Source organism: Mustelus asterias, chromosome 13, assembly GCF_964213995.1.
Source record: "Mustelus asterias chromosome 13, sMusAst1.hap1.1, whole genome shotgun sequence".
Classification (NCBI taxonomy): domain Eukaryota; kingdom Metazoa; phylum Chordata; class Chondrichthyes; order Carcharhiniformes; family Triakidae; genus Mustelus; species Mustelus asterias.
The window spans coordinates 107,847,056-107,860,846 of NC_135813.1; the positions used below are offsets into that span (position 1 = coordinate 107,847,056).

At 41.6% G+C, this 13,791-nt stretch overlaps 1 protein-coding gene across 4 annotated transcripts in view; it reads left to right on the plus strand.

Annotated features, from left to right (window-relative positions):
• The window catches only part of tmem120b (transmembrane protein 120B), a 102,725-nt gene that overhangs the window by 20,976 nt on the left and 67,958 nt on the right, over positions 1-13,791 (plus strand). For 3 of the 4 annotated variants that reach the window (XR_013499411.1, XM_078227501.1, XM_078227502.1), the window contains exon 1: positions 2,998-3,089. The exons of the other annotated variant lie outside the window; for it this stretch is intronic. Coding sequence is in view for 2 of the 3 variants with exons in the window: in XM_078227501.1 (XP_078083627.1) it covers positions 3,003-3,089 (87 nt within the window). In the remaining variant the exon portion in view is untranslated. Of the gene's footprint in view, positions 1-2,997; positions 3,090-13,791 lie in introns of those variants that run through there. 4 annotated transcript variants of the gene reach the window in all.

A 13,791-nucleotide genomic window follows, 5' to 3' on the forward strand; every position in this document is an offset into this window, starting at 1 on the left:
AGCCTTGTGGGGCACCGGTGTTGAGGATGATCGTGGAGGAGGTGTTGTTGCCTATCCTTACTGATTGTGGTCTGTGAGTTAGGAAGTTCAGGATCCAGTCGCATAGGGAGGTGCCGAGGCCTAGGCCAGGCCTTATTTAGTTAATAGGATCAGGGTTTGAACTGAGAAAGGAGGTCTACAGTTATTTCATTAAGGGGTTTAAATTATTCATGTTCCAAAATCAAAGAAGCTATAAACACATTTGTAAATAAATGCTTTTTTTTGGACCAAAAGGTCCAGAAAAAAGGCTGTTAGCTCCATTAGAGACATTCATTACTCATGTGAGTCACAGAATCAAATGATTTTTTTGAAGACAAAAGTTTAAATTTCTGTTTGGAACACCCCAGGCATGCCACATTGCAATTGATGTAGGTTGCAAGGACCTCCCCTTTTGTATGGGGTTTTTCTGTGTTTTTCTTAGAGACAAGCAATTCAGCTCAGAGAAGTCAGAAGATTTTTGTACTTGGAGCTGGGAGCAACTACGTTGGTGTGTGAGCTTGGAAGGGAAAGGAAAATAATTTGCCAGGAGCTGTGAAATAGCTATGGACCAGGGGAATAGAATTATTAAAAATCAGGGGTCTTTCTAATTTTCTGCTTAATCATTGTGCAAGAATTACAAGCAACGTTCAGGCTTGAGCTGAAAAGTCCCGGGCACTTACAAGGCTGCTGTGGAGAATTTTGGAGTTGGCCCCAAAAAATTGGATAACCTTCAAGAACCTGATAAGTAATCAGAGTTTCTGGGGAAAGTCATAGTGGAATAGGGAAGGTTCAACTGAGGATTTTAGTTTAAAGTTGATGTGGTTGTATTTTATTGTGATGTTCAATGTAGATAATAAGTATTTATTTATTGGACATCTCCCAGTTGTTTTCTTAAACATTGAACCTTCTAATCCTCGCCCCTCAGAGTCCTTCATCCTGCATCCACTCCTTATGCCCATACATGCCAATCCATGTCCCCACTCACCAACTTTGAATAGTCTCTCATACCATCCATGCCAACCTATGACATGGGGGCTACCCATACTCATGGCACCTTGTTGCATCTATGCCATCCTCGAGCCAGCTCATACCCCCACTCATCCCTTGAAGCCCTCATGCCAACTTAGTGCCAAGTCATGCCAACCCATCACCCTCACCCTCTCCCATGGCCCCTTATAGCCACAATGCTAACCAACTCAGTATCCAACATGGGCAGACCTCAGTAGTCAGACTCAGATGATATAAAATAAAGTTCTAAGTATCTGTTACAGACTTTACTATAAAAAAGTCTCATTCATGAAAGCCCATTAAGTACCCTCAAGTACTTAAACCCTTATAAAATCAAAACATTTGTATTCATAACCGCACAGCTAATCCTTTAATAACCTATTCGAATCAAACTGCAAACTTATAACCCCTCACTGTGAAAATGAGGTTGTAGAAAGCAGTCAAACATTAGTAATGCTGTAGCGTTAGCACTTTGGGTAATGTCAACAGCAATTGCAACTGCTAGAATAGATTTTTTTCAACTAAGACTAGCATGTGGTTTGTTTTCAATGTTTAGAGGACTGCAGACATAAAATGCTTTTCAGCTTGATCTACATACCTTATCAACTTTTCAAGAGTATTTATGTCTACTCTGAAAATTTGTAACTCCCTTACTGCGGGATAGGACCCTTGCTGCAAAATGGCTCTGCTGAGTTTGTGTTTCCCACAAATGGAAGTCAGTTCCAGCCTGGATTTCAATAGAATTAAAAAAAAAACCTGTATCAAATCTTGGCCAGATCACATTAATGAATACGTGCAGTTCTGGTTGCCATGTTATAAAAATATAGAGACATTAGAGTGGAATCAAGGAAGATTCACAAGGATAATACCAGAAATGTATGGGTATATATATCAGGAAATTCTGCGTCCCTTTTATCTTGGAAAAAGTAGACTGAAGGAAGGGTGACCTAATAGAGGTCCTTAAAATTATGAAACTTTTTACAATGTACAGAAAGAATGTTTCTATTTATGTGGAAAGAACGTAACCAAAGGCCATCAATATAAGATAGTCACCAAGAAATCCAGTGGGGTATTTGGAAGAAACTACTTTACCCGGAGTGGTCAGAATGTGGAACTTGCCGCCACAGGGAGTGGTGGAATCAAATAGTAGAAATGCATTTAAGGGGAAGGTAGACAAGCATATGATGGAGAAAGGATTAGAGGCTTATGAATATAGATTTACATGAGATTCCAGTGGGCCATAAACACCAGTATGGACTGTTGGGCTGAATGATCAATGACTGTGCCATATATATTACATAATCATGGGTTAGCTTGCTGATATTTCTGTTTCTGTGCTCGTTTGTACATGGCTTGGACAATAATTCAGGGATTATTATCTTTGAGATCCTGCTCTTTTCAGTTCAGAAACCCTGATACCCCATCAGCAGGGCTTCCTCCCTGTTCCTAAGTATGTCCTTTATTCATTGCCAACATGGTCTCAGTCAGCTGGATTTATTTACCCCTTCCCTTCCCAGCTGCCTTCAGATATCCCTTGCCCTGGTACTGAGCAACTTTTTTCTTTTGGTTTGTGCCACTGGATTTTAAAAGGAGGCTTAAAAGTGACAACTTCATAAATGCCAAAGGTTTGATTTAAATAATCTCCTCTGTGTCCTACGACTTGCGGGTTCTAGGGGATTTTCACAGTAACTTCATGGCAGTGATAATGTAAGCCTATCTGTAACACTAATTAATATACTTTAGACTTTACCAACTGTTGAAGTTTCAATGTGTGTGTGTGTTTTTTACACCAGGAGCAAATATCCGCAGCCCCTTTGTGGTGCTGCGAGCTATCTTTGCCCCACTCCCTGGCCTGCTGTGCCCTGTTTGGGATGGGTTGTAGGGGACAGCCTGAAGGGGAGGGAGCTTGCTGCTGCTGCTGCTGCAGTGGGCTCGGCTGACGTCACGGCGCTATCCCAGCAGTCCCGGTGCAGCGCATGTACTGCGGAGCGGAGTGGACAATGTCACTGCTGCGGTGCCAGGCTGAATGGCAGGAGTTGGATAAAGAATTCAAACAATTGCAGGTAAATGGCAGCGCCTGAGCCTGCGGCACTCAGTCTGGGAGGGAGAGGCGACTGATTTTGCGCGGCGACCTCGCTGCATCGGTGCTTTTGAATTGGGATTTTAGTTGTTCAGTGAGGCATCTCTTCAGTGTCTGTGTCACATTGGGGTTTGGGGGGCCCCTTTGTCTCAGTGTTGGAATAAGGCCCAAGACTTAAGGTACCAAAACCTTACCTTTCAGTAAGGATTAAACAAGACCTTTGACGAGCAAATAACGGTCCTTTTTATACCATGTTGTTATAAATCTGTGCTTGTTCCAATTAGCAGATGCACCGAGTTGGGGAAGAGTGTGTTTAATATCTCCTTTGTTAATTAATTTTGCCCAGATTAGTGTACCGCTAATTCATTTAATTGCCAGCACATAATTTCTATGCATTGTCACTATATATACACGCATATCTAGAATGGCATTTAAGTGCTTCAGTGAAGTATTAAAAATAGGAAGTTGAATCTATGGCCATTTAATTTTCTGTCAGGGTATGGCGCTATCAGTGATTTTTAAAAAAAATTATACTTTTAGAAGTCTAGGTAGTGGTTGGAACAGGGCGGCACGGTAGCACAGTGGTTAGCACTGCTGCTTCACAGCTCCAGGGTCCCGGGTTCGATTCCCGGCTCGGGTCACTGTCTGTGTGGAGTTTGCACATTCTCCTCGTGTTTGCGTGGGTTTCCTCCGGGTGCTCCGGTTTCCTCCCACAGTCCAAAGATGTGCGGGTTAGGTTGATTGGCCAGGTTAAAAATTGCCCCTTAGAGTCCTGAGATGCGTAGGTTAGAGGGATTAGCGGGTAAATATGTGGGGGTAGGGCCTGGGTGGGATTGTGGTCGGTGCAGGCTCGATGGGCCGAATGGCCTCCTTCTGCACTGTAGGGTTTCTATGAATCTTCTATTTCTATGAATTTATAATCGGTTAACAGTGAATGTTGAGGAAATATTAATGTTTGGGTGTAGTGTCAAGCATTAAGCTCATTTTAAATCTAAATCCTCTTAACCATAAAAGGGTTAAATGCTGATACAATTTTGGTGGCAATAGTCTTTTAAGGTGAGATGCAGAATTTGCCTGCTTATTAATTAGGGCCTAATATTGACCTGGGCTTTGAAAACGACCCAAGAATATCCTGACTAATGTGATTTATCTCCAAAAGTAGTTAGAAACATATTAAATAAGAGTTGTTCAGGTTCCTTAACAGTACAATTTCAATGCTGTACAATGCCAACATATAATCTTGTACAATGCTGTTTTGTAAAACGCATGAAAACACAGACCAAGCCTAGTGGATAAATGGAATAAAGATATATATTTTAGCCACATACACCAGAAAGTCCTGACCTTTTGTGAGTTAACTGCTCTCAGATTGGGCAGTGGGTTGCTGTGAGACAGTTGTTCTTTCAAGTGAAAAGTCAGGCAATATTCCCACCCATTTGACCCAAAGGAAAAGTGTCCATTTCTGCACTTGCAATTGGGGCAATAATTTGTTTTGCCACCCACTGTGATCAGTTGTCCTGTTGAACTCATTTTCTGGGTTCACACACATAAAATAGGTCCATTCAAACGTGGAACTATGCTGCAACAGTCAGATTCTTCGAGAGGAAAAATTTAGAAAGCAAAAAATAGTTTGATTTGATTTATTATTGTCACATGTATTAGTATACAGTGAAAAGGATTGTTTCTTCCATGCTATACAGACAAAGCACACTGTACATAAAGAAGGAGAGAGTGCAGAATATAGTGTTATAGTCATAGCTCGGATGTAGAAAAAGATCAACTTAATGAGAGGTAGGTCCATTCAAAAGTCCGATAGCAGCAGGGAAGAAGCTGTTCTTGAGTCAGTTCTTACGTATCCTCAGACTTTTGTATCTTTTTCCTGATGGAATAGGGTAGAGAGTATGTCTGGGGTGCGTGGGGTCCTTGATTATGCTGGCTGCTTTTCTGAAGCACTGTAGACAGAGTCAATAGGTGGGAAGCTGGTTTGAGTGACGACTGGGCTTTGTTCACGACCCTTTGTAGTTCAGTTGAAACAGTTCTATTTGTTTGCACATCATTAAGCTTCACATTCTGTACATGAACAGAAAGTTATGTTTCATTTTGTCTGTTTAATAAATAATCAAGTTATGAGCCAGTAAATGTCATCATGGTTAATTGCTGAGAATGTTCTATAAACATTGCTGATTAAGTGAATTGAACTAAAACTACTACCATAGACTCCATTTTAACAGAGCATAAAGATTGAAAGTGGTTCCAGATTTTTATTCGGGCACAACCGAAACACATTTTGGATTCTGCTCATGTGATAATGGGCATAACATGTAGAAAGGAGCAAAACCTATGCTACCAGATTTGATCTGATGCCCGTTCAATAGTTCAAGTGTTTTATCAATTGAGATATTTTTGAGAGGATATAATCCAAAGTCCATTGGTACTATAATTTTACAGTTTAATAAAACCTTCCTTGTAATCTATGATGGCAGGTGAACTGTTCATTACATGTCATGGCGCTATGATGTATGTATGTGGGATCATAATCTTCAATCAGCTGGTCAGATATGTATTGAACTTCTTTTAAAAGGACTTTTGTCAAGCAAAGACACTGACTTTAAAATGGCTACAAATTGGCCAAATCTATAAAATTCTGAATGTGAATTTGCCAGGAGACATTTCCACAGCAGTTCTTCCAATGGACTTCACATCTGTCAATGTCTAAGCTCACTACTACTAACCATAAGGGCAATGGGCCTCTAGATTTTCTGACTCTAGAAACTATTGGGAACAATGATGTGCTAGTACAGTTCATCATGCAAGGAGGGTGTTAAGGAATTCTGTCAAGTGCTAGAAACTCTGTTTCTTTGGCATCTTAATAGCTTTGACAATAGGAGGTCAAAGCTCTTTCATTAACATGGATCACCCTCCATTGTTTACCAATAGCAGCAATCACAAGGGAATTTCAATTGAAAGGAACCTCTGGTGCCATAGTATCCATTTTTGAAAAGGACAGTTTACAGTTTAAAAGATACTGTCTTAAGACCCGCCATTAAAGGTGTGCCTCTGTGATGAACATCACTAGGACTCACTAAACTCTCTTTGTGGCCTTTTTTCCTTGAATCTTAACATGGTCAAACGTTAACCATAGAAACCCTACAGTGCAGAAGGAGGCCCTTCGACCCATCGAGTCTGCACCGACCACAATCCCACCCAGGCCCTACCCCCATATCCCTACATATTTACCCGCTAATCCCTCTAACCTTCTCATCTCAGGATTCTAAGGGGCAATTTTTTTTTTAACCTGGCCAATCAACCTAACCCACACATCTTTGGACTGTGGGAGGAAACCGGAGCACCCGGAGGAAACCCACCAGACACGAGGAGAATGTGCATCTGTACTGTATAAAATTTGCATGTTTGTGCGTGCTGCAATGGTATGTTTATCTTTTAATTTCTTTTATTATCTTGGCTTGATTTTTAGATCAAAAATGAACCCCTCCCTTTGTATTTAAACTCAAGCTTGTCGGACTGAGTTCTTTGCAATCAGCATGTAAACGATTAAGTACTGACACTGAAATAACACCTTCATCCTTAACAATTTCAAAAAACCTGCTACAATCAACTGGGGCAAAAACAGAAAATGCTGGAAAATCTCAGCAGGTCTGACAGCATCTGTGGAGAGAGAATAGAGCCAATGTTTCGAGTCTGGATGACCCCACTCAACGTTGGCTTTATTCTCTCCCGATGTGGAGATGCCGGCGTTGGACTGAGGTAAGCACAGTAAGAGTTTTAACAACATCAGGTTAAAGTCCAACAGGTTTATTTGGTAGCAAATACCATTAACTTTCGGAGCGCTGCTCCTTCGTCAGATGGAGTGGATATCTGCTCTCAAACAGGGCACACAGAGACACACAATCAAGTTACAGAATACTGATTAGAATGCGAATCTGTACAGCCAACCAGGTCTTAAAGATACAGACAATGTGAGCGGAGGGAGCATTGAGCACAGGTTAAAGAGATGTGTATTGTCTCCAGACAGGACAGCCAGTGAGATTCTGCAAGTCCAGGAGGCAGGCTGTGGGGGTTACTGATAATGTGACATAAATCCAACATCTCGGTTTAGGCCGTCCTCATGTGTGCGGAACTTGGCTATCAGTTTCTGCTCAGCGACTCTGCGCTGTTGTGTGTCGTGAAGGCCGCCTTGGAGAACGCTTACCTGAAGATCAGAGGCTGAATGCCCGTGACCGCTGAAGTTCTCCCCCACAGGAAGAGAACAGTCTTGCCTGGTGATTTTCGAGCAGTGTTCGACAGTCACCAGGCAAGACTGTTCTCTTCCTGTGGGGGAGCACTTCAGCGGTCACGGGCATTCAGCCTCTGATCTTCGGGTAAGCGTTCTCCAAGGTGGCCTTCACGATACACGACAGCGCAGAGTCGCTGAGCAGAAACTGATAGCCAAGTTCCGCACCCATGAGGACGGCCTAAACCGGGATCTTGGGTTCATGTCGCACTATCAGTAACCCCCACAGCTTGCCCCCTGGACTTGCAGAATCTCACTGGCTGTCCTGTCTGGAGACAATACACATCTCTTTAACCTGTGCTCAATGCTCCCTCCGCTCACATTGTCTGTATCTTTAAGACCTGGTTGGCTGTATAGATTCGCATTCTAATCAGTATTCTGTAACTTGATTTTGTGTCTGTGTGCCCTGTTTGAGAGCAGATATCCACTCCATCTGACGAAGGAGCAGCACTCCGAAAGCTAATGGTATTTGCTACCAAATAAACCTGTTGGACTTTAACCTGGTGTTGTTAAAACTCTTACTTTATTCTCTCCCCACAGATGCTGTCAGACCTGCTGAGATTTTCCAGCATTTTCTGTTTTTGTTTCAGATTCCAGCTTCTGAAGTATTTTGCTTTTACAGTCAACTGGGGAGCGAGAAAGAAAGGTCAAGAACTGGCATCTGTCCTCATTTGGTCATAATAACCTCTGAATCTTTGAATGATGTTCTTTGAATGATGTTGACATCTTTTTACATTAGATAGTCCAGAACATGACTCCTCTAAACCTGGAAATTGTCCTTTGTTTCAGGAAATGTATTTGATTCCAGGGGCAGCACAGTGGTTCGCACTCCTGCCTCACAGCGTCAGGGACTTGGGTTCAATTCCAGCCTTAGGTGACTGTGTGGAGTTTGCACATTCTCCCCATGTGTAGGTGGGTTACCTCCTGGGTGCTCCGGTTTCCTCCCACACTCCAATGATGTGCAGGTTAGGTGGATTGGCTATGGTAAATTGCCTCTTAATGTCCAAGGTGTGTTGGTTAGATGGATTAGCCATGGTAAATGTGTGGGGGGTTATGGGGATAGGGCGGGGGAGAGGGCCTGGCTAAGATACTCTGTCAGAGAATCAGTGCAGACACGATGGGCCAAATGGCCACCACCTGCACTATAAGGATTCTATGATTTGATGATTTAAAACCTTTTATATGACATTTGAATGCTTTGCGAGGATCACTCAACGTCATAAATATTTCTTTTAAATGTGTTAATAACTGATGTAACTTGAAAATACAGAGACTTATAAAAGCATCATTAATTACCACAGTGTTAAACAGTAATTTGCACAGGGATGTTAAAATGTCAACAAATTATTTATGAAGCCGCATGTATAAGTGTCCTAAAGAGCAAACCTGATGGAATTGCCTGGTCCAAGTTCTCTAAATGTGTGTAACATGAGTGAGAGAAAGAACAGAGCTTGGCATAGCAGCTCTCACTGACATGGGGGGGTTGGGTGTGTGGAATCTACTTTTTCACGTAGAGACATTTGATGAATTTTTTGACATGGAGCAGGAGGAAGAGAAGAGCATATGTGATAGGTTAAAAGGCAGCTGTGTTCTATCCTGGTAACTGCTAAATCGAATTAAGTGCAGTTCAAATTGCAGTACACCAGGTGTTTTAATAATTACTGGGTCTTCGTGCATGTGACTTATTATTAGACTTGCCACTATGATGCCAAAGTGAAAGAAGAGTCTGTTGTCTTTTTACCCTCCAACATGCACTCACGTTCCCAGCAAAAAAAGGCTGGTCATGATTGCATCTCACCAATCTTTGAATGGGGATTGGGCACCAGTTATTACTGTATTCAGAAACAAGTTAAAATTAGGTGGGTAGGATTTGCTTCAGTTTGACTCCATCTATTTTGTAGACAGAATAATTTAAGAGGATGGCAAGTAAAGAAGAATGGAATTTATTGTTGGAAAATTAGGTCAGAATTTTGTACCCAGATATTCTAATTGTCGATGTCTGTTTCCAGTTATAGTGCAAACCTTTCTGCAAATTGTGCTGTTGTTTGGCTTTCAAATTCTTGGCTAGTCAGAGGTACAACTCCGTGGCCATAGAAACATAGAAAAACTACAGCACAAACAGGCCCTTCGGCCCACAAGTTGTGCCGAACACATCCCTACCTTCTAGACCTACCTATAACTCTCCATCCTATTAAGCTCCATGTACTCATCCAGGAGTCTCTTAAAAGACCCTAATTGAGTTCGCCTCCATCACCACTGACGGCAGCCGATTCCACTCGCCCACCACCCTCTGTGTGAAAAACTTCCCCCTAATATCTCCCCTGTACCTACCCCCCAGCACCTTAAACCTGTGTCCTCTCGTAGCAGCCATTTCCACCCTGGGAAAAAGCCCTTGAGAGTCCACCCGATCAATGCCTCTCAACATCTTATATACCTCTATTAGGTCTCCTCTCATCCTACGTCTCTCCAAGGAGAAAAGACCGAGCTCCCTCAGCCTATCCTCATAAGGCATGCCACTCAATCCAGGCAACATCCTTGTAAATCTCCTCTGCACCCTTTCAATCTTTTCCACATCCTTCCTATAGTGAGGTGACCAGAACTGAGCACAGTACTCCAAGTGGGGTCTGACGAGGGTCTTATATAGCTGCATCATTATCCCCGGACTTGTAAACTCAATCCCTCGATTGATAAATTTTTTTTTTGCTTATTTGTAAACAATTGTCACTAAATGTTTTCAGAGTGCATGCCACTAGCATTGTAATTAAAAAATAAACTTAAATTATAGTGAAAGTAACACCATTTTTCATTATTTGTTTGAGATGTATTGCCCATCTCTAACTGTCCTCTTGAAGATGAAGGTTAGTTACCTCCTTAAACTGATGTGTGGTGAAGGTGCATCTACAGTGCTCTTAAGTAGCAAGTTCTGAGATTTAAAAAAATATTTTGTGGAATGTGTGTGTCGTTGGCTGGACCAGCATTTACTGCCTATCCCTTTTTGCATTTGAATTAAGAGTCAATCACATTGCTGTGGATCTGGAGTCACATGTAGGCCAGACCAGGTAAGGATGGCCAATTTCCTTCTCTAAGTGACATGAGTGAACCAAATGGATTTTTACCACTATCGGCAATGGTTTCATGTCATCATTAGACTTTTTAATTCCAGGTTTTTAGTGAATTCAAATTTCACCATCTGCTGTGGTGGGATTCAAACGCAGATCCCCTGAGCGTTACCCCAGGGCTCTGGGTTAGTAGTCCATGCCCTATTCATCTAGGTGGTAACAATCAAGGATTTAGCAAGTGCTGGCAAAGAAGTCTTGGCTGCTTGCTGAAAGTTATAGATGGTACCTACTGTGGTGGTGATGTGAGTGAATGTTTTAAGGTGAGGTGTCAATCAAGCAGGCTGCTTTGACCTGAATACTTGAGCTTCTTGTGTGTTGTTGGAAATGCACTAATCCAGGCAAGTGGTAAGACTATCACATTCCTGTCTTGAGCCTGTAGACAGTGGAAAGGCTTTGAGGAGTTGATGAAGTGAGTTATTTGCTGCAAAATACCCAGCCTCTGACCTGCCCTTGTAACCCCTGTATTTATTCATGCAGCAATTCCAGTTAAATTTCTGGTCAACAGTGTCAACAGTTCTCACCCAGGCCTAGCTGTATGTGGACACAGACTGCTGCATCACCTGAGGAGTAGCAAATGGTATTAAACATTGTACAATTGTCTGTGAACATCCCACTCTGACCTTGATGATTGGGTTGAGGATACTGCCCTGAGGAACTCCTGCAGCAATGCCCTGGGCTAAAATGATAGGCTTCCAACATTCGTAGTCATCTTCTGTTTTAGGTACGAGCAACTAGTGGTGAGTTTTCCCTTAGTTTCCATTGACTTCACTTTTACCTATAATTTCTTAATGCTATGTTTGGTGGATTTATTTACCACTCGATGATTATGATCTACCCAAATTCGGTAGTGGAATGATTATTCTTCCTTTTAAATGTCTTCAGAGATTTTGTTTAGTTCATTGAGATGTAAGGATGAGTTTCAAGACACAAAGATTTCCTGATCCGAATTGGATCTTTGAATCTTCCACATAGCGATGAAAGTTGATCTGAAGTGGCTAAGATGTGAGAATGAAGAGAGGTAATGATGGCCTTAGTTCACATCCCAGAAATGGTTCAGTATAATGTGTAAAACATTTTTTCATAGAATCCCTACAGTACAGAAGGAGATGATTTGGCCCATCATGTCTCCAACCGAGCATCTTACCAAATCCCACCCCCTGCACTATCCCCATAACCCCAAATATTTACCCTGCTAATCCCCCTAACCTACACATCATGAGATACTAGGGGGCAATTTAGCATGGCCAATCCACCTGCACATCTTTGGGCTGTGGGAGGAAACCGGAGCACCCAGAGGAAACCCATGCAGACACAGGGAGAATGTACAAACACAGTCACTCAAGGCTTGACTCGAACCTGAGTCCTTGGTGCTGTGAGGCAGCAGTGCTAACCACTGTGCCACCATGTCTCCCTATTGCCACTGTGTCAGCTTCCTCCCTGAAAATTTTGATTCTCACCAGGGGACTATACTTAAATAATGTAAACTATAAAAAATTTATGGCAAGAGGTCAGATGCTAAGTTGATTAGTACACTGCTTTTTATGTCTCCGATCTCAGATATGAGCTTATATAGCCCAGAGCTGTTTTTAAAAATTTGATCTTGGAAATGGAATTTATTGCACATCTATAGTTTTGTTAAAAAAGTTGATGAAGAATGGCTTGCTTGAGGTATAAAGACCACGTACTGGACTCTGGTGTCACTTATGAACCTGATCAGATAGAAGTAACAGGTTTCCTTCCCTGAACCTTAGTGAATCAATTGCATTTTGTGACCATCTGTTTGCTTTTATGGATATCTACTCTGGATCCAGCCCACAAATGAGCATAATTACAAAGTTCAATGGTGAGTTTTGAATTTGTGACCTCTTGCATGTTCATTACTGTCAACTATGCCACTGTACCCATTGCATTTGTATGTCAAAATCAAGTTGTCTGAGTTTGGGCAGCCTGGTAGTTTGTAGAGACAATTTGGCAAAAAGCTGGCAGTGTTGTTTATAAAGGCTGCTGGAAAGCTTGGGCAATGGAAGTGGCAGAAGACCTTTTGTGGTGATAAAATTGCAAAGCTACATTACTGGTCAGAGTAGAGAATGCTTTATTTTTACCTGTATCAGCTAAATCTGATGTGGAGATGCCGGCGTTGGACTGAGGTAAACGCAGTAAGAAGTCTAACAACACCAAGTTAAAATCCAACAGGTTTATTTGGTAGCAAAAGCCACAAGCTTTCGGAGCCCCAAGCCCCTTCTTCAGGTCAGACCTAAAGAAGGGGCTTGGGACTCCGAAAGCTAGTGGCTTTTGCTACCAAATAAACCTGTTGGACTTTAACTTGGTGTTGTTAGATTCCTTACTCAGCTAAATCTGACCAGGGAGTGGTCACTGCTGACCACGAGTGACCAATTCACTAAAAATAATAAATATAGGTTAAGGTTTCATGACATCTCCAAAGAAAATGAAATCCGTGAAGCGCAACAGTTTACATGAAACTACTGTCTTCAAAAGGTAAAAATTGTACTGACTACTTGGCATGTATGTTTTTGTATTTTTAAAAGAAGTCCTGTTCTGTGATTAATTTTTATAAATGTTATTGCCCTATCCCTTGATATAGGGCTGCATTCTACAGTAAGAGGAAGAATTAATATGATCAATTGGAGTGTTTATACTAGTTCACTTTAATGCCAATGGCTCTGTGCTGGTTTTAAAAATCTTAAGTTACTCAATTTGTATTGTTTGTGATCTGCCACATCAAAGTACCGTTTATCTGAAATAGATTTCTTTTCAAAGGGTATGTCGTACTGCAATAAATTAATCCTACAATTGTTCAGTTAATAACTAAATATTGATTGTTTAGAATATGGGACACTAAAGAACAATTTTCAGAATTTTTAATTTCCATAGCAAATAACTTATTTAAACCTGTTTGCTATGTATATTGGTGGCTCCCTTTAGTTTGCGCTGAAGCCATGTTTTCCAATACGCTAGCCACGAGCTACATGTTGCTAATTGGGAGTCTAGATATGACCAATTACATTTTTAATTAGTAATAGGCACTGTCATTTGGAATGTGATCTCTGCTCAAGTCCACAGAGTGTATGCATGGGAACATCAACCTCTTGTGCATTTGTTGGTAAATGGTAAGACAAAAAGAGCAATGTGCAAGTGTATTTTGATTGTTGGTTACCGCTTGTAAGTTATCTGTTAAAATTATGGGTTCAAATGGAGGTCGGTCACCAGTGGTGTGCCCCAGGGATCTGTTCTGGGACCCTTGCTGTTTGTCATTT